Below are 26,451 nucleotides of genomic sequence, written 5' to 3'. Positions count from 1 at the left end.
TCAATGAGAATAATTGAACACGGGCAGGGGGGTGCCAGCTCATTACCCACAAATCACAGGGAGCAGGGGCACCTTAGCCGAAGACAATAATGACTTCAGGGAATAAAAACAGGGCCGCCAGCATGGAGCCAAAACCAGCATGGGAAGCACAGAACAAAGCTGGGAGAGGAAGATGCACACTCTTAACACTGTGTCTTAAATCATTTTGTGCTCATCTGCCTGCATTTTTAGTTGAATCAATTTAGTTTTCTCAGCGGGGGGCAGCGCCTGGGCTTTGGGACAGAAGAAGAGGGAAGTGCTGAGTATCTTTCTAGGAGTAGCATGGCCAATATCCAGGCAAGGTGTTGCTGTTTTGAAGTGACACACAGGCCAGTAAAACAGAAATATAGTGGCTTAAGAAAGTAAATTCTACAACAACTATAAGGCTAAAGGCTAAGCTCTATTTATCCCCAACACTGAAGAACAAAATGGACTTTGATGATTGACAGTGTCTGATTTCCCACAGTGAGAAGTCATTCACTCCTATTTATTTGATTTCTCTCTCCTTTTTCACCCTCTCTGCCTCGCTCTTTCCTTTTTTTTTTTAATATGTCACACATTTCCACTCTCCACAGAGTGCCAAATGAGTCCACTCTGACACAATGAGGTCCATTGTCACAATAGGCTTTTCTCACTGTTTTATAGGTCCCATTAGGGGGGCAATGCTTTTAAGTTGCTGAAAGAATGTAATAACGCCCCGGCCGACAGTAAACATCCACATCTCGGGGCCACAGAGAAACATGAGACGAGGCTGCCTTGCCATCTCGGCCGAACAGACCCGTTTCATTTGCATCGTCCAGAGAACAAAAGCCGTCGCAGTTGGATGTGAATGGAGAGGAATGGTGTGTGTTTTTTTCAGAGCCAAGGAGATGGAGGAATAGAAAGCCTCTAAAGAGAGAGGGTGAGGAGGAGAGAGATGGTAGCGGGCCAATCAGTCCATTTCTGTTCCTTCCTAACAGATGTAGCCATGGTAGCCAGCCACTTTGTGCTGCACTACTCAGATGTATTATTTGGATTCATTCAGATATTGCTCTATTCTTGGATTGCCAACAGTTGATAGAGAAAATGCTACAACAGCTATAATGTATGGAATAAATATAAAATATCTATTAAGAAGCATAAGAGAAAAGTCAGAAAGAAGAAAAATAATTCATTACAAGTAAACGTTACATGTTCAAAATTCTAAAATAAAAGTACAAAAGTATTGTCAGCTATATGCACTCAAAGTATCAAAAATACAAACAGTGGCTCTGCAGAAAAATACCCCTGTGAGTGATAGTGTATTATCAAACATTACATTATAATGTCATAACAGTGATGTACATTGCGTAAGTAGAATTTTACTGTTGTAGCAGGTTGAGCTGGAGCTAATTTGAACTACATTATATAAAGTTTGGTAGTTGAGATCAGTGGTTTGCAACCTATGGGTTGGGCCCCTTTTAAAAGGTCACAAGATACTTTAAATCAGGAAGAAATGAGATTGATAAATGGGGTAGGGAAGAAAAAATGCTACACGAATTTGTCTTCATTTGGTGGATAATTCAATTTCTTTGGAGAGGTCTGAGTGTGGTCTGAATATATCTGGGATATCACTCTAACACCAGGTTTCCAATAGCAGTCCATTTTATGTTCTTTATGCCACTTTAGAAAAGTGGTTTCTATGAGTAAAATAAGATAATCGCTTCAACAAATAAAGCACAGTTGCATAATAGTGATCTGAGCAAGATGAGCTTGGTAAGACTTGGAATTTGCTTTATAATTTGCTTGATAGCTTTACAATCAATCAGAACGCACAATGTCACCTTCATTTATCATAAACATTATACTGTTATTATCTATATATAAAGCAGGTGAAAGTATAAAAATAGTTTGCATATAGGGATGGTGTAGTTATGCTGATGGGAAGCCCACGTTTCAGCTTTGCACTTTTATTCCATGTGGTCAGAAAGAAATTGTGAATTTTATTAAAGCGGCTGCTGTTTGGCAGCTAAATCTGTTTGTAGCATCCCACCAACACATTAATTCATTTCCCTGGAAGACAAATAATATCACGCTTGACTGCAGTAGTCTACCTTGCCACGATAATGTACCGTAACTTTCACACTGGAGACGTTTCCAGTGATAGATTACCTACAACAAGCGGGTTTTAGAACTTCTACTTTATTCAAAAGAAAGTACACCAGTGGCTATGATACTTTCAAAAATGGTCTGTAGTAATTTAAAGCACAGGTGTACTTGATTTGAGGATACTGGCCTAAAACGTGGTGGGGAAAAACACACACGCACACACAAACACAGGGGTAATCCTTTGAATTTGGAATAGCCCAGGTAACATTAATGGCGTCATTCTACCACGGAGCACCTGTAATGGGCCACACTTCTCCCCGCAGAGCAGTTTTCCATTGTAATTTTCTCCTCTTTATGCTTCAGGTATACGGGTCACGGGAGCTGTTGTGTAGAATAGCACCCCTGCTGAGCTCCATCACAACACACTCTGATATTCCCACATGCAACCAGAACCACGCTGACAGCCTTTGTCATTTAGAGAACTGAATGTTTGAGCCATGTGTCGCCCTGCTTGTTGGGATTTATGCGTGTCTGTCAGGGCTGGAAAGTCAGACTCCTGCCGATGTTACCTGATGACGCCTACGGGTGTGTTTATACAGTGTTTACATGCTATAAATCGACTATCCATGCTCCAATCTGTCCTGTTTGTTTTGCCACTGATGATTTCCCCATGCTCTTATCTCATCGTGATTGCGATCGCTTGTTGTGTTTAGCAAGCACATTATCTTCCGTTCTAACTAGCACATTCCTTTGATCGGCCGATACCTTGTCTAATCTTGGTTGCGCTCAGAACGACAAAAACCCACAAACAAAAATTACAGACTTGAATAATTACATGGATGTTCCAATTTGTCCATGATGCCCATTAACTCAAGCAGCGCCCCCTACATCTTTACCCTCCTTTTCTCTCTCCATACAAGCACACATCCTTTGCCACCCATCCACACCCTACCCCCACCTTACTGGGTCCACTAGATTGCCGTGGCTTTGCCGGAGTCTTGTGGGACCTCTCTTCATTACTAGCCCCCTTCATTACTTGGCCCCCTCATCTCCAAACGGCCCTCTTCATTTAGCCCCGGCTCAGAGCGAGGACTCGGCCAAATGGCTTTCTGTCTCGCCCTTATCCAAGAATTTCAGCTTCCAATTAAAACGAAATGGAAAGAGCCCCCCACCTTGCTCCACACTGCTCCCACAGGACTACAGATGAGCCCTCAAACTCCCCTCCGCCCTCACACACCCCCTCCCACACATGTTCAAACTAGGCAGCAAACAACGGTTGATCTGTGGAATAGACCGTTCACCCTCTTTTATTACTCGCTGCAATGTCTACCAGAGCTTTACTTTCCACTTAATTATTCATAGTTCAACATCAGTCACCTCATTTCCTCTTCTTTATTTCTTACTTCTTCATGTTCAGTGTATTCAGGGTGGGAGGTCACAGCGTGTTAAAACATCCTATAGAGGATGAGATGAGATTCTTGTGCAAATAGCCGCTTTCCACATTTCCTTTTGCAATGCTGCCATTATTACTTGCTGACACAACATTTGCATCGCAATAACTGCAATATTAAATATTTCGGATGACAATTTGGCAGCGCAGGGAGTGTAGTTTATTAGCAACCACCGTGCTACTCAATAAGTCAGTGTGATTCTGACTCACATAATTGCAGGAGTGGCTACTAAAAATAATAATAACGATAAAAAGAAAATGTATTTAATTACAATACAGATCTGAACAACGGGCACGCTCATTGAAATTCAAACAGCCGCTATTATTTCAACGGGGTAACATTTGCTCACTGACCTTCACAGTTTGAAAGATGGATTAAACGTTCTGAGCAGTGGAAAGCAGACTGTCCTCCCACTTAATAAGCTCAAAATGATGATTAATCTGTGAAAAGCAGCACAGAGCTCCTTTTAATGCACGGGTAAAGACCTGGGATTCAGCTGGGACCGTCCGCTCGGCGGGGCTGCGCACTCAACCCCTAGGATTATCTGTTCAGAATCACCTCCTCTCACCTAAGCCAGGTGTCTGAAAAGTCATAATATCCCTTTTGAACTATTTTTCTATGCAGCATAAACTCTAAATCTCCTTTTAATGCCCCTTTGAAGTGCTATTCTAATGCAAAACGCTATGCACATTCAAACTCTTTGAAACACTTCTACTGTATTCAAACAATATTATTCACAGAGCTTGTAAGAGTAAGAAGTGCTCTGGACAAAAGCTGGTGACGATAACTCAATTCTTGGTAATTCCTACCCGTTTGAACCTCTGGCTCTCTGGTATAGGAGCGGTCTGCTCCGGTAGCGGCTGTTATTGATGAGATTTGGAAAGAGTCTCGGTCCTCTCCGTCCGCTTTGAGCCTTTGTTATTGACCTGGTGATTGATTTAAGCCCTCATAATTAGCAGGCCTAATTTAATTAAAGTACAATTTAACGATACAGTAGGCAAAGGCAAAGGCAGCTGTGTCATTGATAGATCAGTCCAGGCCTGATATGAAACAGGCGCTGGCACATGATGTATTCCACACACAGCTGGTGTCTCACTGACAGAGACAGAAGAAGAGACAAAGATTGTGGTTGAGAGACAAAAGAGGGAGAACAAGAGGAGTAGAGAGAAAGACAGGGCTTTGTTTTTCCAAATGTCAGCCCACAAACAGCGCTGTCCGTCTCTCACCCCCACCCCTGCACATCTCGCCGTTCTCCACCCTGATGTGGACAAATGCAGCCTCACATCTCTGATCTAATTTGCTTAACAGCATTAGGAACCTGTCTGTCCCTGTAATTCGCTTCAACTAAATCCACGTCAGAGCCCGAACTTTTATGAGCCAGAGTCTATGTCTTTCCAAAACAAAACAAAGAGAGACAGATTTAAAGGCTGGAGACCTTTGTCAATTAAAATAACTGTTGGGAGGGGAGAGTTTTATAAACTTGTGTAAACTCGGGGATACAGTATACCATGTGTACTTCCCTACCACTGGCAGGGAAGTATGTCATTGAGAATGTGGATACACTGATAAATAAAAACCAAAAGAATAACATTTTTATAACCCCACAGGGTTGTAAAAGCTAAATGCATATCTGTGAGGTGCTTTTAGCTAAATGCTACATAAGCATATTGGCATACTCACAATCACAATGCCAACATATGGATTTTTAGCATGTATGATGCTTGTTATTTTCACCATCTTAGCTTAGTGTGTTGGCTATCATTTGCTGATTAGCACTAAACACTAAGCATAGCTAAAGCTGATGGGAACGTCATGAGTTTTGCAGGTTTGTGACCATAAAATAAAGTACTGGACAAATTAAACTTTTGACCTGATAATGGTGCCAGATAAAAAGTATTGCATTCTTACATTTCAGTTCCTCAATTGCATGAAATTATCTTTCACAGTGAATATGTGTGTATCACTGCTGTCTTTTTAGAGATTTAGCCAGACTTTGAGATGCCGACTCAAATTTGCCACACTGTAAACAGGGTACACATGCACTGATCCATGCATATCTATGAAGAAACCACAACGTACAGCAAGTCCAAAATTTGCTGTCTGGAATGGATAAAGGAAACCAAAAAGCATGTTTCTCAATAAGTCCCTTCTTAGAAAATTTGGTAGTGTTTCCAACTGAGAACAGGTTCTGAATACCCAACCTCTCTCCCCACTGTCTTAACCTAGCACAACAACACATATTTCACTCCCACTCCTCATTATCCAAAGGAATAGTACATCTAATCTGGAATGTGAGTGCTCTCCTTTGAACAAGGCTGGCGCCCATGGGTGCGGGGTGTGAAAAATGAAAGACAACACATGTCCTCATCCGAGGACAGGCAGCATTTCAGCTTCTCCCCTTGGCACATAAACACAGGACTGTAGTATCATATCCTCCCTCTCTTTTTTTTCTCTCTCACACACACATACAAAGCAAGAGATGGCAGACACAAGGGTCACACCGCTTTGATTTCCTTCCAGATCGACTCTTTCCAGTCCAATACAAAAGCTAAAAGTTTGCCAAAAGAAAGAATGCCCAATACTGTAAACTATATTCTGTGCCTGCCCCTACATCAACTCAATAAATCCTCAATTGGTGCATATTGAAATGACCATTAGCTTACATCACCATTATCGTGAAGATTATAACAATATAAAGAAGACAAGAACGTATGCTGAAACTGGTTGTTGCCTCTCTGCTGACAACCATTAAGTGCCATTCAGGGAACTTGTGGGGAGTATAAAGGTCATTATGAACCTTTCATCATCCACTAACCAGTTTAACTCTTCTCCCACCCTTTTATAATGTTCCCTTCTCCCCAACATAAATGTAAATAAGTGTCTCATAATCTTAGTCATTGTAACATATTGGTTGTTTTAATGGTGGTGGAGCCCAATGAGCCGGTGGAAAATGGAGGGTTAAGGGTGGTGTAGAGGGTGGGGCTCGGTCATTGGGTGCAACAGTCAAGTCCAATCTAATCACAGAGGCCATTTTGGGGCCTAATTTGGCCCTAATGGCAGTTTCCTCCAGGGGAATGTATATGAGGGATAAAAGACCTTCTGTAACATGAAGACTAAAGTATGTATGGTTGAATTCTGACACAGCTTGGAACATACTTAACGTCATCCATCACCAGCCGGTGATGCCAGGCTGTTGTTCGACTTTGAAGTACACTAGTTGGGATCATCTGTTGTTTAAATTAAGGGGAAAATCTTTGTGTCTATTGTCATAAAACGCCTTTTAACTGCTGATTGAAAACAGCATGATTCTGGCTCTGCTAAAGATGGAAAAGTATTGGTAATTGCTTCGTGAGGTCAAAGGAACTTTAATAGGACTATTAGGAGTTATTACCGGCAGCTTGTCTCTGTATGTCAATGCCATTGTGCAATGCAGCAGCACTGTGTAGTCCTGTTCGGCCTTTTCTGTTGTACAGTGTTTAGTCAAACTACATTAACTCTAGGTAATGAGGCTACAATTATGGCTCCTTAACCTTTTGTAAGGGACAGGAAAAGCCTCCGCCTTTTGCCTCTTTTTTTTCCTGACTTACACCTCTCCGTACTAAAAACAGATTCTTTTCACATGATGCCATCATTTGTTACCTTTGGCTGGTCTCATGTTTCCATAAGGGGCGTATGTCACCTTGCACAATAAATGTTTCATATATTTAGCTTTCCAAATCAGCAGGGAGGGCACCCTTTGTAAATATTTCAACAGCCATTTTGCTAAATGCTCTTGTTAAATTGCTTGTTTCCTTTATTTTTACAAACAGAGAACACGCTATATTGTTCATTTCAAGACATTACCATATCCTGCTCTGGCCTCCATTGTTCAGCTCGGCACAGGCAGCCCATTGTAAGGAAGCGTGTGACAGCGTCTGACACGGAGGCCCGTTCTGCACATGAATCTGTCACACAGATGTGGACCGCAGCCCTTAAGGAGGGGTGGTGGCCAGAAACACACCATTCGCTATGACCTTTGAACCTGTCCTTGTTAAGCCCTTGACGTTAAAGATGGGCTCAGGAGGGAGTCCCTACTCCCTCCCTCCACTTCCCCTAACAGCTACATATTGTACTTGCCCATGGCTAATGGCATGACACACACACATACATGTGTACAGTAGTTCTCCTTTAGGACAGTGGTTGATGAAGGATGACAGCTCCTCAACACACACCCTTTGCCCAAACCCTCAAGCAGTGGGCTTCAATTTGAGTTTGTATGTGTGTGAATGGGTGTGTGTGTGTGTGTGTGTGTGTGTGTGTGTAGGTCTCCCTCCTGAACAGACAGCTGCTACCTCCCTCCTCCCACTTCCTCCTCTCTCCTTGCTCCTCTCACCTTTCTAACCTGTCTCTCCATTTGAAGGTAACAAGACTCTGCACTTTGCATCTCTCTCTCTCTCTCTCTCTCTCTCTCTCTCTCTCTCTCTCTCTCTCTCTCTCTCTCTCTCTCTCTCTCTCTCTCTCTCTCTCTCTCTCTCTCTCTCTCTCTCTCTCTCTCTCTTTCTCCCTCTCTCTCTCTCTCTCTCTCTGTCGTACATGATTCTCAATAATCTAATGCTGCAGCTGTCCGATGGCCAAGCCTCTAACCCTTGATTTAGCTTCCCTTCATTGTCAAAGAGGCTGGTGGATTTTTGGCCAGAGATCAGGGATTCAAGCCCTCCCTGAGAGGAGGGAGGAGAGAGATGGAGGGAGGAAAGTGGAGAGAGAGAGAGAGAGAGAGAGAGAGAGAGAGAGAGAGAGAGAGAGAGAGAGAGAGAGAGAGAGAGAGAGAGAGAGAGAGAGAGAGAGAGAGAGAGAGAGAGAGAGAGAGAGAGAGAGAGAGAGAGAGAGAGAAAGCAAAAGAGAGAGCTAGGAATGAATGTCATGAAGAATTGAAAAGCCTTGTTGCTTCCCCCACTCCACTGGTTACCAAGGGATCAACAGGGTGCTAAAAGCACTCAGGGGAGGAAAGAAATGGAGGGTTTTTTTAGAGAGGGCAAGAGAAGAGTTGAGAATGATGGAGAGACAAAGAAAAAAGGAGAAAGGAGAGAGGGGGGAATGAAAGGACACAGAGAGGTGGATGTATATTTAGCCCGTGTCTCTGCTGTCACACAGCACTCTGTTTTGCCACTGACACGAGGACAGACAATAAGTGGGTTGGCAGTGAATATAAAGGGAGATGGCTTCTTCTTCTGCCCCTGGTCACAAGTAGACACTGACCCCTGCAATACTGACTCAACACTCATCCTGTCATTCTGTTGGGAAGTCAGCAGCTCTCCTTCAGCACTTCCCAGCTTGAAATGTCAATCTTAACACGTAATTATTCATCATATTCAATCTTAGAAGTGGTATTTGTTTGACTGGTTAAAGCACAGATTTCTTGTCCAGACTCTGGGATAATGAAGAGGCTGTGCCTTTGCTGGTTGGACATCCCTATTTGAGTCTAACGAACCACGGTGGCCACTTAAGCACTGCCTCGTGAATCCAGTGTCAAGTGTCAATCACGTGTTTCCATTTATGGTGAAAATTGACTGGCAGTTGAGGCGTGTTGTGCATTCAAATACGAGAATAAAAACACTCCTGGGGGCTGGGGAAATGTGCTGTTAATATTGAGAAACACAAGCACTAACAACTCCACTGCGTGACATCACCCATTGGTTTGCATTGGAGCCGGTTTGAAGCCAGAGTTGCTACTTATGGTCAGCGCCAGCTTTTCCATTTGGAGCCAGGGCCTTCCAAATAAGGAGAATGCTGTGTTTCCTTTCATGCTGGTGGTGGTACTAACTAACACAGCAGGTGTTTTTATCAAGAAATATTAAACTTACAGAAATACTGTGACAATAGTCTGACTATTGCCAAAAACAGTTGTCAATCAACAGCAACACAGTAGGCATCAAAGCTACTATTGTCTTTATATCTTAATAATGGAGCAATCATTTCCAAAATGACCACTAGCACACTTGTTTGTGCTATTGCATTTTAAGAGATTTTCACATTGGCTTCAATTTCAAGCCAAGGTTGTTGCTGCTTGTAGGACGGGCGTGTTATTTGTTTCATTTTGGCAATATGACAGTATGTTTCTTTTGAAACAACACATTAGCACATTTTTTATAAAAACAGGACAAACCCTGCCAAAGCAGTGAAATGAAGTAATTCAAGTTTTACACAGATATCCTTGGGAGAAAAGTCGATATCTGAATTACAGGAATAAAGTGGATCACTGTTCTTGTATCAAGGAGAGAATACTTAAGGCAAGCTTTTGAAACAAGTGAAAATCTCAACCTGGTTGCAGATTGTTACAGTCTTTTTTTTTTAACAAAACAAACTATGATGCTGATTTTTGGACAGTTCTCCACAAATCTCCCCCTTTGTTCTTTTTTTGTTGTTGGTTTTTTTGTCTAATTTCTCCAATTTACAACTGCTTTTGTCTTTTCTTTTCTTTACTTAGTGCCAACTTGTTTTTTTCACACTTTTCCACAATTTCTTCCTTTTTAGTCACTGGGTTCCTCTTCTCTTTCCTGACTTTTTCACAGTTTCTCTTGGATTTTTCACACCATGTGTCAGCAATGCCTGAATAGAAATAGTGCCCCTGCTCTGGTGCTGCTTTGATATTTTCTTGTGCCAGTTTATGGTAATTATTCCTGTCAGATTCACACACCTGACCTACTGGCAGTGAGCCTTTGTCTTGGTTCAAGTGAAGGATCCCGTCACCTTAGATCTCTGAAAATAATAATCCATGATAAAGATATACCTTTTTCTTTATTCTCTACATCATATCATGTGTATCTCTTGTTAGACCCAGTCTGTGCATGATGCAGTCACGCCACAACCACTTGCCACCTACAGGAGCAAACTAACAGACAGGAGATTGTTGCTGAGAGCTACTGTTACTGAAGTTAATTACATGTCACTTTCAGTGATGATACTCTGTGAATCAGCTCGCCTCTCACTCTGTTGTCTAATGAGACAAAGACGTCGAGCACCATCGCCTTCTTTATTTGCTCACTGAGTATGAAACTGATCTTGACTATGAACAGACAAGATATTCCTTTGGCTTTGTGTCTTCTTATAGCATATGGTCTTGTATTTCTTCATCTTCATCAATGTTGTTTGCCTGATCCACTTTATATGCCCTCCTGTTCTTACTTATGGATTCCCACAGGTGGTCAGTTCCTTTGTTCACAGTGTATGAAAAATCCAGCCAACTCACCTGGGGGGTTTCATAAAGGGCTTTGTGAATAACAGGCCCTGTGAGGCACATGGGACCTCAGCTGACACGTAATTAAAGGCAGGACTGACTGCTTGACTGATTCATTTTCACACTGGATGGTTAGCGAGGGGGAGACAGACAGGTAGGGTGAGTTGAGGTCTCTTAAGGTAGACTGCTGATAAAATTTTCATGCCCCCCCCCCCCCCAACTCTAATAAATAAATAGACGGCAGAGTCTCTCTGCGCCCACCCCTGCGTGTCGCCAAAGATATCCAGGCCTCTGAAAGGGTTGAATCTATTTCCATAAAGAAACCAGAAAGGCACAAGACCTATTTGGATGTGCTTGACATTTCAGTAAAAGAGAGAGTAAGAGGTGGGTGAGGGGTGAGGGCGGTGAAATAGCAGTGGCTAACAAAGCGTTTCAGCAGACCCTCCCTAGGAGACGATGCGCTGTCTGGATGCTGACATGCTCACACACACACACGCATGCACGCACGCACGCACGCACGCACGCACGCACGCACGCAACGCACGCACACACACACACACACACACACACACACACACACACACACACACACACACACATCAATCCGCAGTGACTAACAAGCAAGAACTGGAATGACTCTTTCTTTTTACAATGAAGAAACTGTGATGTTTAGTGTGTGTGTGTCACTGGTTGATTAACCTGCCCAGCTTTCTTACTCACTACAGACAATGATTAGCTGAAATTGAACTCTGTATTATTGAATGTCTCCCTCCTATCCTACACGCAGTATGTCATCACTGCATGTACGTGCCCTGCTCAATCTGTACCATCCCCGTAAAGAGAGCTCAGATAAAGATTTTATCCCCCGTTAAGGAGAGCATGAAGCCGCTGTATCTCATCCCAGAGCCCAGTTAAGTCCAAAGACATCTGGCTTGCCTGTAAAAAGCCGCTACCTCCCGGCCCTCCGCTGCCTAATGGCCCTGAAGGAAAGACGAGTAAATGAAATGAAGAGAGTGAGACAAACAAATGGCGGCAGGCGTGACCACACTTTCCTTCACTATAGACCTGATCACATCACCACAAAGACCCGGCAGCGGTGCCACGCCCCAGGCCAGACCTGATTGATTGAGCAGGAGCAATCAATCAGGGCCACTTTGTCACTGAGGTTCTTGGCCGAGCGGGATGTTTCTGCAGTGGCATCATGGCTCCCGTCTGTCCTATACTTAAAGTCTCTTTTGATTTAGAACAGAGGTTGTTATGTGTTCTTGCAGGTAATTGGATTAAATGCCAAAGGAGATGCAAGCGCAGCCAAATATAAATAACAATAAAGAGAGTGTGAGTTTTTGACATTAGTGCGGCAGACTTCTTCTGATTTATCTTGTCTTTTTTGTTCTTTTTCTTTCTTTTTTTTTTTAGGAGGAAGAGGAAGAAGAGCGAAGGAAACAAGAACGGAGAATTGAGCGGATAGAGCCAGTAGGGAGGGCCGACTCCTCGTTGGAACATTCACCTTTTTTATGTCTAGAGTGAGTGAGCCCAAATAAACCCCCCACCACCTACATATTACCATATAGTATGGATTAAAACGTTGGGTCACCCACACCACCCTTTCACGTACCCCTTTTGTGTCTAGCCGTGTAGATAGTTTTGGTCTTATTTGTCATATTTTGAGATATCTTCTCTGATAATACAATTTTTATTACAGCGCTGCACCCATACATGAAAGCATGCTATAATTAGCATTTAGCTCAAAGCATTGTTGTGCTTTACAGAGCGGCTAATGTGGCTGTAGTTTCAAAACCTGGGCAAAGCTAAACTATCTGCATGCCTGAATACCACTAGATCCATTTTTTTTTGTAATTTGCATGCATTTTATACTCATTACTTAATTTATTACATTAATACGAGACAGGTCAATAATTGCCTGAACATTATCATTAAACACAAATCAAACAACCAGCAACACAAAGCTTACATCAAGACCAAAGCCTTCTTCCATCAACATCATCACACACATCTGCATCAGTGGTTGCTTGTGTTCATTTGTCTTCACGTCTTTATCTACACAAATTAACCTTCCCCTCCTCCTCCCTCCACCCAACCCCTTTTTCTCACGTTTTTCAATTAATCTGTTCTCTTTTAGCACAACAATCTGATCTTAATCACTTAATTGGAGTCTCCATTTGGGTCCCTAATCGACCTCGAGGTCCACCAGCATGACTTTGTAATGGATGACTTTGTATAGACAACACAATGCAGCCTGTGCCAAATAAGGCCGCGCCAACACCCCCCCTTCCATCCTAGACATCCCATCAACCTCTTGTCATGTTTGACTGTGTTGTCTTTTATATCCTGCTTTTCTACATTTTCTTGTCATTCTTGTTATTTTTTTTATTTTTTATTATTCATGTATGTCTCCCTCCGCCTCCTCCTTCTCTCTCCTCTCGGCCTCATCCATCACCGTCCTGCAGAGGCATGCTCAAGCCGGTCGAGGTGTCCAACGGAGGAGGGCCCCTGGGGATCCACGTAGTGCCTTTCAGTTCGCAGGATGTCAGGTAACAAATAAAAGAAGAAAAGAAAAAAAAAATCTGAGAGTCGGTGCGGCTTAGTGTGCAACAACAGCGGCCAGTTAGTTTCACCATCCACTATGTCTCCTCCATCCTTTTGGTTTTAAAGCCCTGTGGATGTTGCTTTCTTTTTTACTTTTTACTCATCATTTCACTCAGCTTTTTTTTTCTCACTTTCTCTAACTCTCTGTTCTCCCTTCTTTCTTATTCACCTCTTATTTTCCTGTTGCTCAAGGCTGTCTTTTTCATTGATTCCGATTCTCTCTACCTTCATCTTTTTCTTTTTTCTTCTTGTTCTCCTTATTTTTGTGAGTCTCACTCCTGAAACGACACACCCATACCCGGCACATATCATCTCCCACAGCTCAGACAGCCCCAACGGGAAGGAGAGCAGATGAAAGTAGTTTTGCTCCCGTCTGCACACTTTTTTAAAAGTCTTGTTAAGTTTTTTTTTCTCCTTTTTATCATATCCTGTGTCCTCAGTCACAGTAATGTCTGCTCTGAAGGTGATTCAGACTTCTTCCTTTTTTGCCCTTTTCTTTGCCGTTTTTTTAACTGACGAGCAGAGACGACGACATGGGACAGGAAGAGGAATGCATCCCCAAGTTTATGGTTATTCAAAGAAAAAAAAATTAAAGGACAGAGAAAGTGGCCAGAGGTAATCAAACTAAAAGCTTGTGTATAACACAGATCTCCCCGCTGAATGCCAAGGGACTGGCACACCACCAAGGTGAATGTGACTACTCAGCATTGGGGGGGAGAGAAAGGGAGGCAGGGGGAATGAGGTGAGAAGACAGAGTGAGGAGATGAAATGGGATGGCATTTGAGGGAGAGAGGATGGCTGTCATTGAAGATTGCTGCGTGTCAGTTCTTCAGGACACTAATCCCATTGCTGTTTATAAGCAAGTGTCAGGAAACTATATTTAGCGCTGACCCCTTGCCGTCGTCTCCTTCAGAAGCTGTGACACTTTGAGTTATCCTGAGTCAGAGGAGGAAAATAATGATTTATGATGAGTCGTATCAAGAAATATTGATTAAATATAAGTCAAGGGCAACAGTTTATTAGACGCACTACTATCCTTAAGCTTCCCTGTGTTCTCACAAAATCAGACTGCATCTCGTAATAAAGCAGTAATGCTGCATGGCCAGTAAATTTCTTCTCCATCAGCTAAGGTCTGCACTAATAGCTATCAGAGCCTTCAATTAACTTGAGACATGATAAGACTTAGCGTCTGGTCAGTGGGATGATGCTAATGGCCTGGCCCAGCTCTTTCCTGTGTGCTGTGTGCTAGGACAGGAGGCATTAGGCTCAGTGGGCTGTCATTAGTGTCTAGACCAGGGCCACAGGGGTCAGACAGCCAGCAAAACCAGACAGCAAACAAGGAACTGCAGGCGCTCCAGTCTTGGCTGCCAGCATTCTGCTTCACTGCACTGACATGGAGTTAGATCCAAGCAGGAGGGGAAGACAGCTGCAGGAGAGAGCTTAGAGACTCTGTCATTCTAGGAAGCAATATCTCACGCACACATCCCAATGCATAGATCCTTACCTGTGAGAACACATACACCTATACAGTAAAATAGTAAGGAGTTACCTAGAGAGTTTCCACACTCTTTTTCTTCTTACACACATGCAGGCAGTGAAGGACTTCTGATCTACCCTGAATGTCGCATACGCACATTAAAAAAACGTACATCTGCACACACATACACACACACACGCCTCTCACAGATGCATTCTGCGCTTAATGAACTTCTCATTCCATGACCAGTTTCAATTGTAAACAAACTGCGGACATAATTGCCGTGCATAAATGGATCCTGATTGGATTATTATTTGATTAAAGGCAGAAGATGAGAGCAGGTGGCCTCCTTGAAATCGTCTCCCAGCGCTGCTTCACAGCCACAAGATGGAGCGAAGCCATAGCACAGCGCCCATTCTCATCTTCTTGTAAAATGTAGGACTTGGCGAGCCTGATATTTTTCTCCAGAGTCTCCAGAATGTTCTACAAAATCCTTGTGTTTATATCTGACAACCTAATGAATTCACTGACGCGCAGCCTATTAGAATGCCATTTAGATTTTGCTTCATCTCTCCTGCTTTCCTCAAGTTACTGATAAGTATCTACCAAAAAAAAAAACTCCATCAGTGAAATGGGGAAGGAATTGAGAGGGTGGCAGTGCATCACAGTCATCACAATAATAGTGCTTTTACGAAATCATCATCTTCTTCAAATCTCTAAAAGATGCCGCTTTATCCCCAATCTTCCCCCGCTGCTGCTTTGAATACTGATCAGGGATCAACCAAAACTCCTTTATCTACTGTCTCCGGTCTGATACAAGTCATTAGAGTGTGTCCATGCTGTAATCTTCATGCACAATACTTTGTTTTCAAGCTGCCAACACTTATGGAGATAAAGCACAATCATGTCTGCCTCCACACCGCCCGCAATTACTCTCTGTTCAACACACTTAAGCTGACCTGGCAACGCCGCGCTCAAACGACGAGGAAGAGGGAAGGGGCCTTTTCCGATCTTTAATTTTAGCTTAATCCTGATCCATTTACCCCCGATGAGGAGCCGAGACGAGTGTGCAGTGTGAGCGTGGACGTCCACATTATGCAGCCAATTAGAGCAATGTTCTGGGAGTGGCCCTGTTAGGCTGAAATGCTAAAGAGTTTTGCAAATCAGCCTCTGACGTCTGCGGCAAACGGGGTCACAGTTTTCAATGCGCTGTTGTTTATGTGTCTGATGAAATGATAGGAAGTAACTGAGAGTTATGAGAAGCATGCAGCTTATGTTAATGTCCAGTTTACTTTATCTTCCACATCTTACTTTGGTTTTTTCAATAGTTCTCTTCTTCTCATCATTATTTCTAATTTCCCGAAAGTAAGCCTCCAAACTTTTTTGTCAGTTTATGCAAGGACACAAAAGGTTCTCACTCACTCAGTCTACCTGCTACCTCAGGCATCTGGCACCGTAGAGACGGATGGAGTTTGTGCTGTGCGAGCGCACATCAGATCTCCTTGCATGTGGTTATCCTCAGGGCCTAACTAAAGCCCCAAGGAGCTCACTGATGTATTTATTTAGAAGAGGGAGAAAGAGAGAGAGTGGGGTATATGAAGGTAAAGGTTGCCATTTTTTTTGAAGGGGATTGCTGAGATGGCACTGCCGTGGAACTGCTTGGGTATTTATTACAGCACCGCCGGCTCTCTCGTCTTAAGCTCCAGCGAAGGCAACTGCAGCATTTCCTCTGAAGCCATAAAATGATCTCTTAGCTGTTGGTTTGGATTACCTCAGACAAACCCACCCTGTCATTCTCTCAGACCTGCCCACAGAGAGGCAGAGTAAGGGGGACAGAAGAACGGACAGAGGCTTAAAATTGAGTTAGTAATGCAGTGCTTCTGCAGGCCACAGGAAAATACAGGTCTTTATCCAAGCTTACTGTTAGGAAAGTTCACTTCTGGTGACGGAGTACAAAAGTAGAGTTTGGTAGAACAGCAACGAAGTTAGTTTGCAGGAGTTTGGCCAGTTTGTCAAAACATTTACCCAAATTCTGTTGAGATCATCACCAGATCATGTCTGCTCTCTAATTATTTTGAGTATACAGCATGTAAAGTTAGAAGTAATTCTATAACACATTTAAACCAAATTGTAAAACCAAACAGTTAATTTAATGATGTCAGACTTGATGAAATATAAAATGTAAGTGTGTATAAAAATGTGCAGAACTTGTTGCAATGTAACTCAAAAGTTATGGATCTTTGGACCACAAAAAACATCTAAAGCCAACTCTATATTACTACAGCATTTACTTCAACTCTAATGCCAATCACCTGCTTATCTATAAATTCCACTTCTTCTGTCTCGTCCTTGCCTTCTTTTCTTCTTCTGTGCACTGCCATGACCTTCGTAATATAAAGATGCATGACACAAGGCCGGCAACTTGCAGCCCCGCTGTTCAGAATATTAATATGTTACTGTGAGTGGTGTAATTGTTACATAGCGTCTCTAAATGATGTATATATAATTATGTTGTGCGATCATTTCCAGGACTCAGGGCTTGCTAGTCAAGCGCCTGGAGCACGGAGGCAAAGCAGAACAGGAGCGTCTCTTCCAGGAGAACGACTGTATTGTTAAGATAAATCAGGGAGACATACGCAACCTACGTTTTGAACAGTAAGTAACAGAAGATGGCCTTTCATTCATGTTATGTCTCACTTCTTCCTATTTACAGCATGTTGTTTTTCCTATGCGCAAACATGTATTTATTTACATGTATTCCATGTTTTTTCCATCACATAAAAACCCATAGTTTTATAAACTCTAAAGCCTCTACTTGTCAGGTGTACTGAATGCCCGCTGATTTTTATTTCCCTGCACCACTTCCCAAGCTAGGAAATATTATCCTGAAGCACTGTCCACTATGTGATATAGTTCACACAGAGAGCACTGTGTTGGACATTAAGTGCAGTGACAGTAAATAGTGTTGCCGGTGACAAGTGGAGCCCAAACTGCAGGGAGACGTGACACCCACACCGCTGCACAATAAAACAGAAATATTACTGACTTGTTGGCCTTCCTGTAATAGGTCTCAGTGACCCACAGTCCTTCACCACCGCTGCGCCCTCCGATCCAAAACCACCTCCACTCTTTCTCGATTCATTTCTATCGATTCATCGCTCCCCTTCATTTCCTAAAGTGGAATGAAGATATAAGCCTGTGACTTTTCCCCCCCATTTACCCAAAGCTACCCTTCACAAACACACACAAACACACACACACACACACACAAACCTCATTCTCACACATACTTTGTGTCACACACGTACAATGGCACTGAGCTATAAAGTCTTATCTACACGCATGCCGTGTGTGCCCGGCTGAGAAATAGATTGCTTTTCGTCCAGACTGGAGTCTGGAGGTGTTACGGAGGTGGTCTGCTTGGCTCTCTCCCTTTATCATCCACTCCTCCACAGGAAGATATAGCCTGGATTCCTGCTAACGAAAGCCCAGCCTACAGTCATACTGGGCTGGACATAGCCATCTAAAACCACTGGGCTTAGAGCCACCCTGCTGAATGAATGACAGAAAGCAAGACAGACCACGTTTGGAACCCTTCTGCATTCAGAAATAGAGTTAGAAACTACCCATTTTTTCTTGGACAGCTCAATGTCAAAACATGTTTCTTTTATTTTCTTTTCCTATAGACAAAGCCGAACATTTGCTAGCCGACTCTGGCAAAGACATGAAAAGCTTTCCAACAGCTTGACAAACTCCAGACTATCATGGTTACCTTACCACATTATGTTAATGCGTTCATCAGACTGTGCACGAAAGCCACTAAGGTTTTAAGATTCTTATTTCACAACGATGCCATTGTCATTAGTAAACATCCCAGTTCCCCTTCCAAACCTTTTCTACTGTGAAAGAGGCTTACACACCAAATCCACAAGGGAGTGATGTTTTGTAGCGTTCTGCACTTACCCTCCCCTGCCAAACACACACACACACACTCCTCCACCAGCATCCGAATGCATACCATGTTTGTGATTCTGCATGAAAATGAGGTGAAGGAGCTAAACTTTCCTTTCCCCCCCCACCCCTCCTCCTCCCACCTCCTCGCTCTCTCATCACTTCCCTCTCACCCGTCTTGATTGTGCACCGCACAGAGCGACAATTTAAAGTGATAGTCTAATCTCCTTGGATTGTTTTGCATGGGTAAATATTTTGAGGCGCTTAATCTAACTGAATGTAATGATGCATTGATGGGGTAATTTATTATTCAATCAAGCCCTCGTGGAGGCTGATTACTGGAGTGATGGCACTGTATATGTGTGGGAACATGTGCACTCGAACACACGTACATACACACACACATACACACACACTTTTACTCTGTCATCACCCCTTTGTGTACCCATATGAGTGATTTTTGCGAATTACCATAAGAATAAAGATGGGAGAAACCGAAATCTCACAGAAGTGGTATGTTGCAGCGTGTACCCCGCCTCTATGATACAGCTTGAATGAAGTGCCGTCTGTTGTGGCGGAAGCAGCTTAGCGGCTGTCATTCGGATAGAACCAGCATGGTATTACTGGCGTGGTAATAGGGGTCTGGAAACAGGAGGTGGGATTGTTGGAATCCATGCATCTACCGCGCCCCTGGCCCTTCACACTGCAGTGTGGCTCACTAGCTGGCCAGCCTATCTATATGCTAAGTGCCGCCGGCAAACCAGACTAAACAATTCTTGCGTCTAGGAATGATGTTGAGCTCTTGTCTCGGCTTATTTGGCCCCAAAACTCACATGAGACTCAGTGTGTGTTTTGGCTTTTTTTTTTTTCTCCTTATTTTGTGTGTAAGGAACAAAGTGCCTGTCTGCTTACTTTGGAACCTCATTGTCTGGAAAGCTTCCCTGATGCATGATTCATCATCTCTTTTTTTTCTGATTGTTGAGTCAGCTCATGTACATTCATCTAACCACACACAGACACACAAGTACACACACTGCTATACTGAAGAGAGTCTCAGATACCCCACATGTAATATGTTTCACAGGCATTATATAGAATACACAATATATAATGTTTCATCTGTGACTCACCATTTACCATTCTTATCTCTCTGCTGTCTTGATGCTAGTAATTATAGATAATGTAATTTCTGTGCTTTGCTGCTATGCAGTGAGTAGCCCTGCGATTAGCCATGCTAACCTCAGCTCCCCCTATCTCCTCTCAACATACAGTACTTCGCAGCCTTCCTTATCCTTCTACATCTGCCAAGCTATGATAGTACATTATTGTGCTTGTATCTCTTATCATGTTAAAGCTAATTCATTTCTGTCTGCGTGACCTCCCCGCACTCTTTCTCTTCCTCTTCTCTTCTTTACCAACTCCAGAGCCCAGAACATTTTCAGGCAGGCGATGCGTTCCCCACTCATCCTCTTCCATGTGGTCCCCGCCGCCATGAAGAGGCAATACGAGCTGCTGTCAGTCCAGAGCGAGCTCAGCCCGCCACAGCCCCATAGGGTCCGCTTCAGCCAAGACTCTGAGCAGTCAGGGGACCGATCCAGTCTTGTGGGGGGGCTGGCATCCAGGTCTGGACCCCTACCAGGCCTCAACCACAAGTGGGTTTCATCTTCTTTTTTTTCCCTGTAAAGGAGACAGCTTGTGTTTTCTGGTGTCCTTATCTATCAACTATCTAACATTTTATTCATGTAGAGATGTTTAGACAACTTACACAGATGTTGATTGTCAAATTAAAAGGAGACATAGCTGCTAAACCATGAAATGAAAGTTGCTACTTTGTCCAACCAAATATCAATACCAATCCAATATATCAATATCTTTATCATTTCAAAATAAATGAATTAATGAATAAATCATTGATCCATTCTCTGTATATCATCTAAGTCAGTCTGTGTATTTTCCCTCCTGAATAGATTGATTATTTTATGGTGAGACATTCTCATTATTGCAAACAGTAACAGAATGTATTAACCTCACTATATGAGTACAATGTCACACCTTCAGATTCATAAAAAATAACAAGCCTAACCCTCAAGCAGTGTGTCAACCGATTAAATGATTGGCTGGACAAGTGCTTTCTGACCAGCCAATCAATCCAGGGACCAGGCGAGGTCAGGCCTGGATGTCTGCAGTTGTTCATATCTACTGCCACCATCATTATTCCAAACAGGGGACTCATTTTCCTCATACGTGTTCAATACCGTCTCCAGAACAGTTTACTAAATATGATGTAATGCCCAAACATAATAATGATGGTATTTGTTGAAATGGGTCTTTCATTCACATCATCATTATTTGTGAAATGTTCATTAACTGCTGGATTAGTTAATTAAATACACAGAATATAAAAACGGCATGATTTAAATGTTATGGGATTTAAAACATAAACACTGATTCTATTCACAACATTACAATACACGCTGTCTGTCTGGCTAGGCAAAAAGAAACCAAATTAATCTTGTTTTTTGTCTTCCTCCTGTAGCCATCAGCCCCCTCTGGCAGGAAGCACCCCAGAACTGAGTCGACGGTACGCCACCTTACCTCACAACTTGGTCTCCAGGACCTCCTCGGCCCCCTCTCCCTCCCTGCAGCGCAGGGTGAGCGCAAATAACTCCACCAGCTCCTACCGAAAGAAAAAAGGCCGCAAATTCAGCATGCAGCTGAAGAAAGGTAAGAAGCAGTAGTCACATGATAACACGGTTGTAAAAGTAAAAATATATGGTATCTTCGTGAGAATAATGACCAAATGAATGATGTGGTTAGCTTCAGCAGGTGGCAGCAATAGAAAAAAAGTCACTCAGGATGGACAGTGGTATGATTTGGCTTACAATCCTGTCAAACCCTTTACTGACTGCATTGGTTTCCACTGTTATCAGCAGATAGGTGAAGGAGAGCTCTTTCTAACTGATCATATAAAAGCATCACAGTGTGTTTTGCTACTTGGTACAAGCCAATTCCTGCACTCTTCCATGCCTTCGTCTTTTAATTAACCTCCTTCCTCCTCATTGAGACGAGAGGACAAAAGGAAAGTTTGATCATCTGTATGTACTTATGTTTTTCACAGTAATAAAAATAAAAAAAAGTTGAGGGAGAAAAGACAAATGTTTGAGAAATCTTTCAGGAAACATTCAAAAATCCCCTGAACTCTATCTTGCCTCTGGGCTTTGTTTAACTGAGCGGGCCCAAAGCAAACACAGATCAACCCCCTTTTCTGGAAAACAGAGTATGTGATGCACTAAGGCTAAATCACAATCGTCCTGTGTTTGAAATATTCCGATTCAGCAATCAGTCTGCTTCCAGCTAAGGCTGCTTTGTTTGCAGACTTGGACAGGCTTTTCATACTGGAGGAGTTATATATCCTAACTCTATTTTCCTACCGTCACTATCTTTATATGAATTGACGAGTTGGTTGTGAAAGGAACCAGTGCTGAAATGACTCGCCTGCTCTTTCTCTCTACTCTCCCCCCCCTTCTTTTTTTCCTATTCTCTGTCGGAGGGAGCAGATGTTTCGCTGAAAGCTGGCACCGAGGCCTTAGCGGCGAGCTTTAGGGAATAGCGCAGCAAGTGAGGGCAGCGGCGCCTGCTAAATGCAAGGCGCTCTGGGGAAATGCAGTCACAGGCTGCTCTAATATGTTTGGCGAAGGTCCTTGAGTGCAGCGCAGCAGAGTTTCAAAGTTCTTCTACAGAGCGGTGCTGCAGTGCGACTTACATTTATTTGTTTATAATGTGATAAAGATCATCTCCTCTGTCTGCACACAAGCCTCTCATTTTTAATGAAACCAAGCCGGGGAGATGTTGGTGGAGTTCCAGCAAGTGACTGATGCCAGTAGTTTATTTTCACTAGCCACAGTGCTTCATGGTCTAATCCAACTCACAACTCATAATTCTCCAAATATGCTCTCACCCAAGTGACAGAAATGTTTTCCCTGATTATTGCTCTTGATTTAAATGGGGCCTCACCGGAGCGGATGTGCATCACTTACAGACTTTAAACCGTTTGTGAACTTTAAATGGAGATTAATTATTGTCCAAACGTTGCCTTATTGGAAATTTAACTGGACAATAAAACGCAACAGAGCCGAAGGAAATGTGCCTCCGAAATCCATTTTGACAGTTCCATTTGATAACCATCAGACGTTATCACTACTAATGTACTTTTAGACAGGCTTCAGCAGTTTTGTTGTTGCCTTGTTGTAATTGTTGTGATTCAGTTTTAAGTGGCTCTCAGGTTCTGAGCAAGCAACAGCAGATCTTGCATGGCAAATTAACAAGAGTGCCTTAATCGAATAGCGCAGTCAAAATGGACATACGTACCCCCTCAAGTCATTCTAATGTGAATCATCTTCTCCTCTCGTTTGCTGTTTAGATCCACACTAATCCAGAGAGGGATACAATTACTTGTATCCTGGTCTACTATTACCCAAAATAAAGACGTCAGTGGTTAATTACTGCGGGCCTCCTAGAGATGCATTCTCCTAATTACCTGATTGGATGCCATTAATGATGGGATCTTACGATGGGCAGGGGTTTGATACTAGAATGTGTGTAGTCCAGGGGAGAGGGAAGGGATCGGGATGGGAGGGTGGGGGTCACTGCGGGGAAGGGGCATGACTGGAACAATGATGAAGAGGATTTGAAAGAGGCACCATGATATAAAGCTTATCCAGATTGGAAAATGTAGGACAGAGGTATAGTAAGTAGGATATCATAGGTTGATGGAGTGATGATCAGCAGAATTTAACTTAGAAATCTGAAATCACATCATCACATCAGAAATTTGAAATGCTCTAGTTTCTATAGTTTCTGTGTTCATTTTGAGTAAAGCAGCTGCACTGAGCAGGGAAAGATGCCATGGCATCTTGTATTAAAAGTTTTGGTATTCATGATTCCAAACTTTACAGATTTAAAATTCAACATAAACGACGGCAGCTGTTTCTTTCTGCTTAGCTATCAGGCTGCACTGATGGAGGGATCAAAGAACGTCATTATCCTTGAGTCAGCTCAACTTTTTCGACTTTATAAGCATCCTCTTTATCACCTTTTCTGCGTGTTTGTTTGTGTGCAGAAGCCTTGAGAAATTACCAGCCGCACTTCTCCCTCTTGTGTTTCTTGTTCATCAACACAATCACTGTCAGCGAGACGACAGACAGTTCAACAGACTGCTAGAGAGACATACTGGGAAAACTAGGTCATGATGAACCATCAGAGGTGCTGACAGCTCTGTGAAATGAGCAGCTACTTCGACATGAATACTGATCACTGTTGCTACCATCAGAAAAGCCTCCGATGAAACCACATAGCGCAACTTTCCCACTTGACTGCTCGAAACGCCAACGGCTACGTTATGCATGGTGAAATCTATCTCTCTGAACACTGTTCTTAATGACTCATCCAGTTATCTAGCGGAGCTATTGAATTTTTAAATATTCTGTCAAAGAATAACTCGACAAACACCTTTTTTTTCCTTCAGTTTACCGCATTCCCCAAGCTGACATTTGAAGTCATTTCTTTCTTTTATTTGACAAATTCAAGTCTGGTCAGTAGAAAAGGTCAGACCTGAGATCCTCTTATTTATCCGTTATTGTATTTGCCTATTTCCTCAAGACCAGCAATTCATATTCATTTGATGAACCTTAAAGGTCAGTCTTAAAACCTAAAGCACATGACTTTGCACAGCTGGTACCTGCACTTTAAAAAGTCATGTAGTTCATACTGAAGGATACATCAGTAGGAAGCAGCTTTCAAGGAATACATACTGATCACTGCTTGCTTCAGATTGCCTTGACCCAGACTTGAATTAAATGTAGCCTTCTGACCGTTTGTTGTACCAAAAAGTCGGAAGGGTTTAAACATCTGGCACATTTTACATGTGCAGAATGATTAGAAAAACAGAGTTTTTTAACAATTCAGGAGTGGGGCACTTCATTTTAAAAGGCTCTTGAACAGCATTTTGATGCATTTCGCAATGCATGATCATTCATTACTTGCTGCTTATTCTGGTCCCTAACTGGTCTTTAATCCGACCATAACTTGCGAGAGTGGCTTTATAGTCCACATGCACTTATCATAAACACTCAATTTTGGTTCCTAGCATTGACACTATATTTAGAGTTAGGGATACGTTTCATTTTTGCTTTCTAAAAGACACGAGTTAGACACACCCTGATGGCAAACCAATGAAAAATGTCAGGTTGGAAGTAAGTATGTTTATATTAACTGTAGGAGTTTCAGAACATGGTTGGAAACCATAATTTGATCCCTGTGCAGTGGTTACTCATGTTACAGCGGCATGTAATGAAAAGGATCTTTTTGAAATGGGTTTAAGAATGTTGCCTGCTTCTTAGAGTCACAGTAAAACATTTTCAGCTTCATCTATGCCTTTTATTAACAATAACTGTAACAAGAAACTAAATATTTCTTCTCATTAGATGTTCTTATCAGAGCCACATTATTATGTCGTACATACAGTATGAGCTATGATAATGAAGTTGACTATGTTAACCTGGAGGAACAAATCTTTAGTTTCTGACATTTATGAATTCATATGGACATTCTGGAACACTTTTCCAAACATAAACACATGCACGTTATTTACTTCCCTCTCTTCAGAACCATAAAACTTCTTCAAGGATGTAATCAGTCATAAATCAGTAAATATCACAGTTATGTGTGTATTTCTATAGTAGAAGGGTGCGAGAGCATGACGGCTGGCAGTCTTTCAATTTTACTGCCCAGGTTCAAGCACAGCTGCTGGGGAACTCACCCAGCGAAGTGTCCTTGAACACGATATTGAAAACTCCAGGATTGATGTTGTGTAAGGAACCTCTACCCTCTGCCCTCTTTATGGGGAGGAGGAAGGAGGAAAAGTAATCAACGGCAGTTAGCAGGATATCATATGATATTATATCTCAAACGATTTACATGTGTTCTGTTTTTCATAGGTCCAGAGGGTCTTGGGTTCAGCATCACTTCCAGAGACGTCCCTGTTGGCGGCAGTGCTCCTATTTACGTCAAAAACATCCTCCCTCGAGGGGCCGCTATCCAAGATGGCCGATTGAAAGCTGGAGACCGGCTTCTGGAGGTCCGCTTTTTTTTGACAATCTCCAACCATAATGTAGTGTTGTGCGAGTGTGTTCTGTGAGATTGTATGTTATTTCAGAGGCTAATTAGTCTTGCTGATATGGCTTTGCTCCAGAATTCAATCTTTCGGATCTTTTGTTGAACCGACTCAAATGCACTGCCTTCCCTATGGCTATAATACTTCAGCTCCAGCTTTGAATTACAGAGGAAAAGTGGTTAGATGGAACAATATTTGGATTATACTTCAATCAAAGTGACATGAAAATCAACTAGTGCTCACTTTAAGGGGAAACAACCCATGTTTAATTCTAGCTCCAGCTGGCTCAGACGGTAATCTGCATAAAGGTTATGTAGAGGCCATAGATTTCCCCTTGTTAAAGTTAGAGAACTCTTTTATTTTAGTTTGAGTGAGTGTGTGTGTGTGTGTGTGTGTGTGTGTGTTTGTGTGTGTGTGTGTGTGTGTGCGTGTGTGCGTGCATGCGTGTGTGCGTGTGTGTGTGTGTTTACTTTTG

General features: G+C 42.7%; 1 protein-coding gene across 2 annotated transcripts in view; it reads left to right on the top strand.

The window, feature by feature from the left end:
* LOC134002407 (partitioning defective 3 homolog) overlaps positions 1-26,451 on the top strand; it is a 348,507-nt gene that overhangs the window by 152,061 nt on the left and 169,995 nt on the right. For both annotated transcript variants that reach the window (XM_062441750.1, XM_062441749.1), the window contains exons 6-11: positions 12,187-12,293; positions 13,239-13,322; positions 17,384-17,509; positions 20,230-20,457; positions 21,342-21,529; positions 25,801-25,940. In XM_062441750.1, the coding sequence (XP_062297734.1) occupies positions 12,187-12,293; positions 13,239-13,322; positions 17,384-17,509; positions 20,230-20,457; positions 21,342-21,529; positions 25,801-25,940 (873 nt within the window). The remainder of the gene's footprint in view (positions 1-12,186; positions 12,294-13,238; positions 13,323-17,383; positions 17,510-20,229; positions 20,458-21,341; positions 21,530-25,800; positions 25,941-26,451) is intronic.

Source organism: Scomber scombrus, chromosome 20 (assembly GCF_963691925.1).
Source record: "Scomber scombrus chromosome 20, fScoSco1.1, whole genome shotgun sequence".
NCBI lineage: Eukaryota > Metazoa > Chordata > Actinopteri > Scombriformes > Scombridae > Scomber > Scomber scombrus.
Note: the sequence above shows the minus strand (reverse complement) of the source record. Positions and strands in the feature narration are given on the sequence as shown.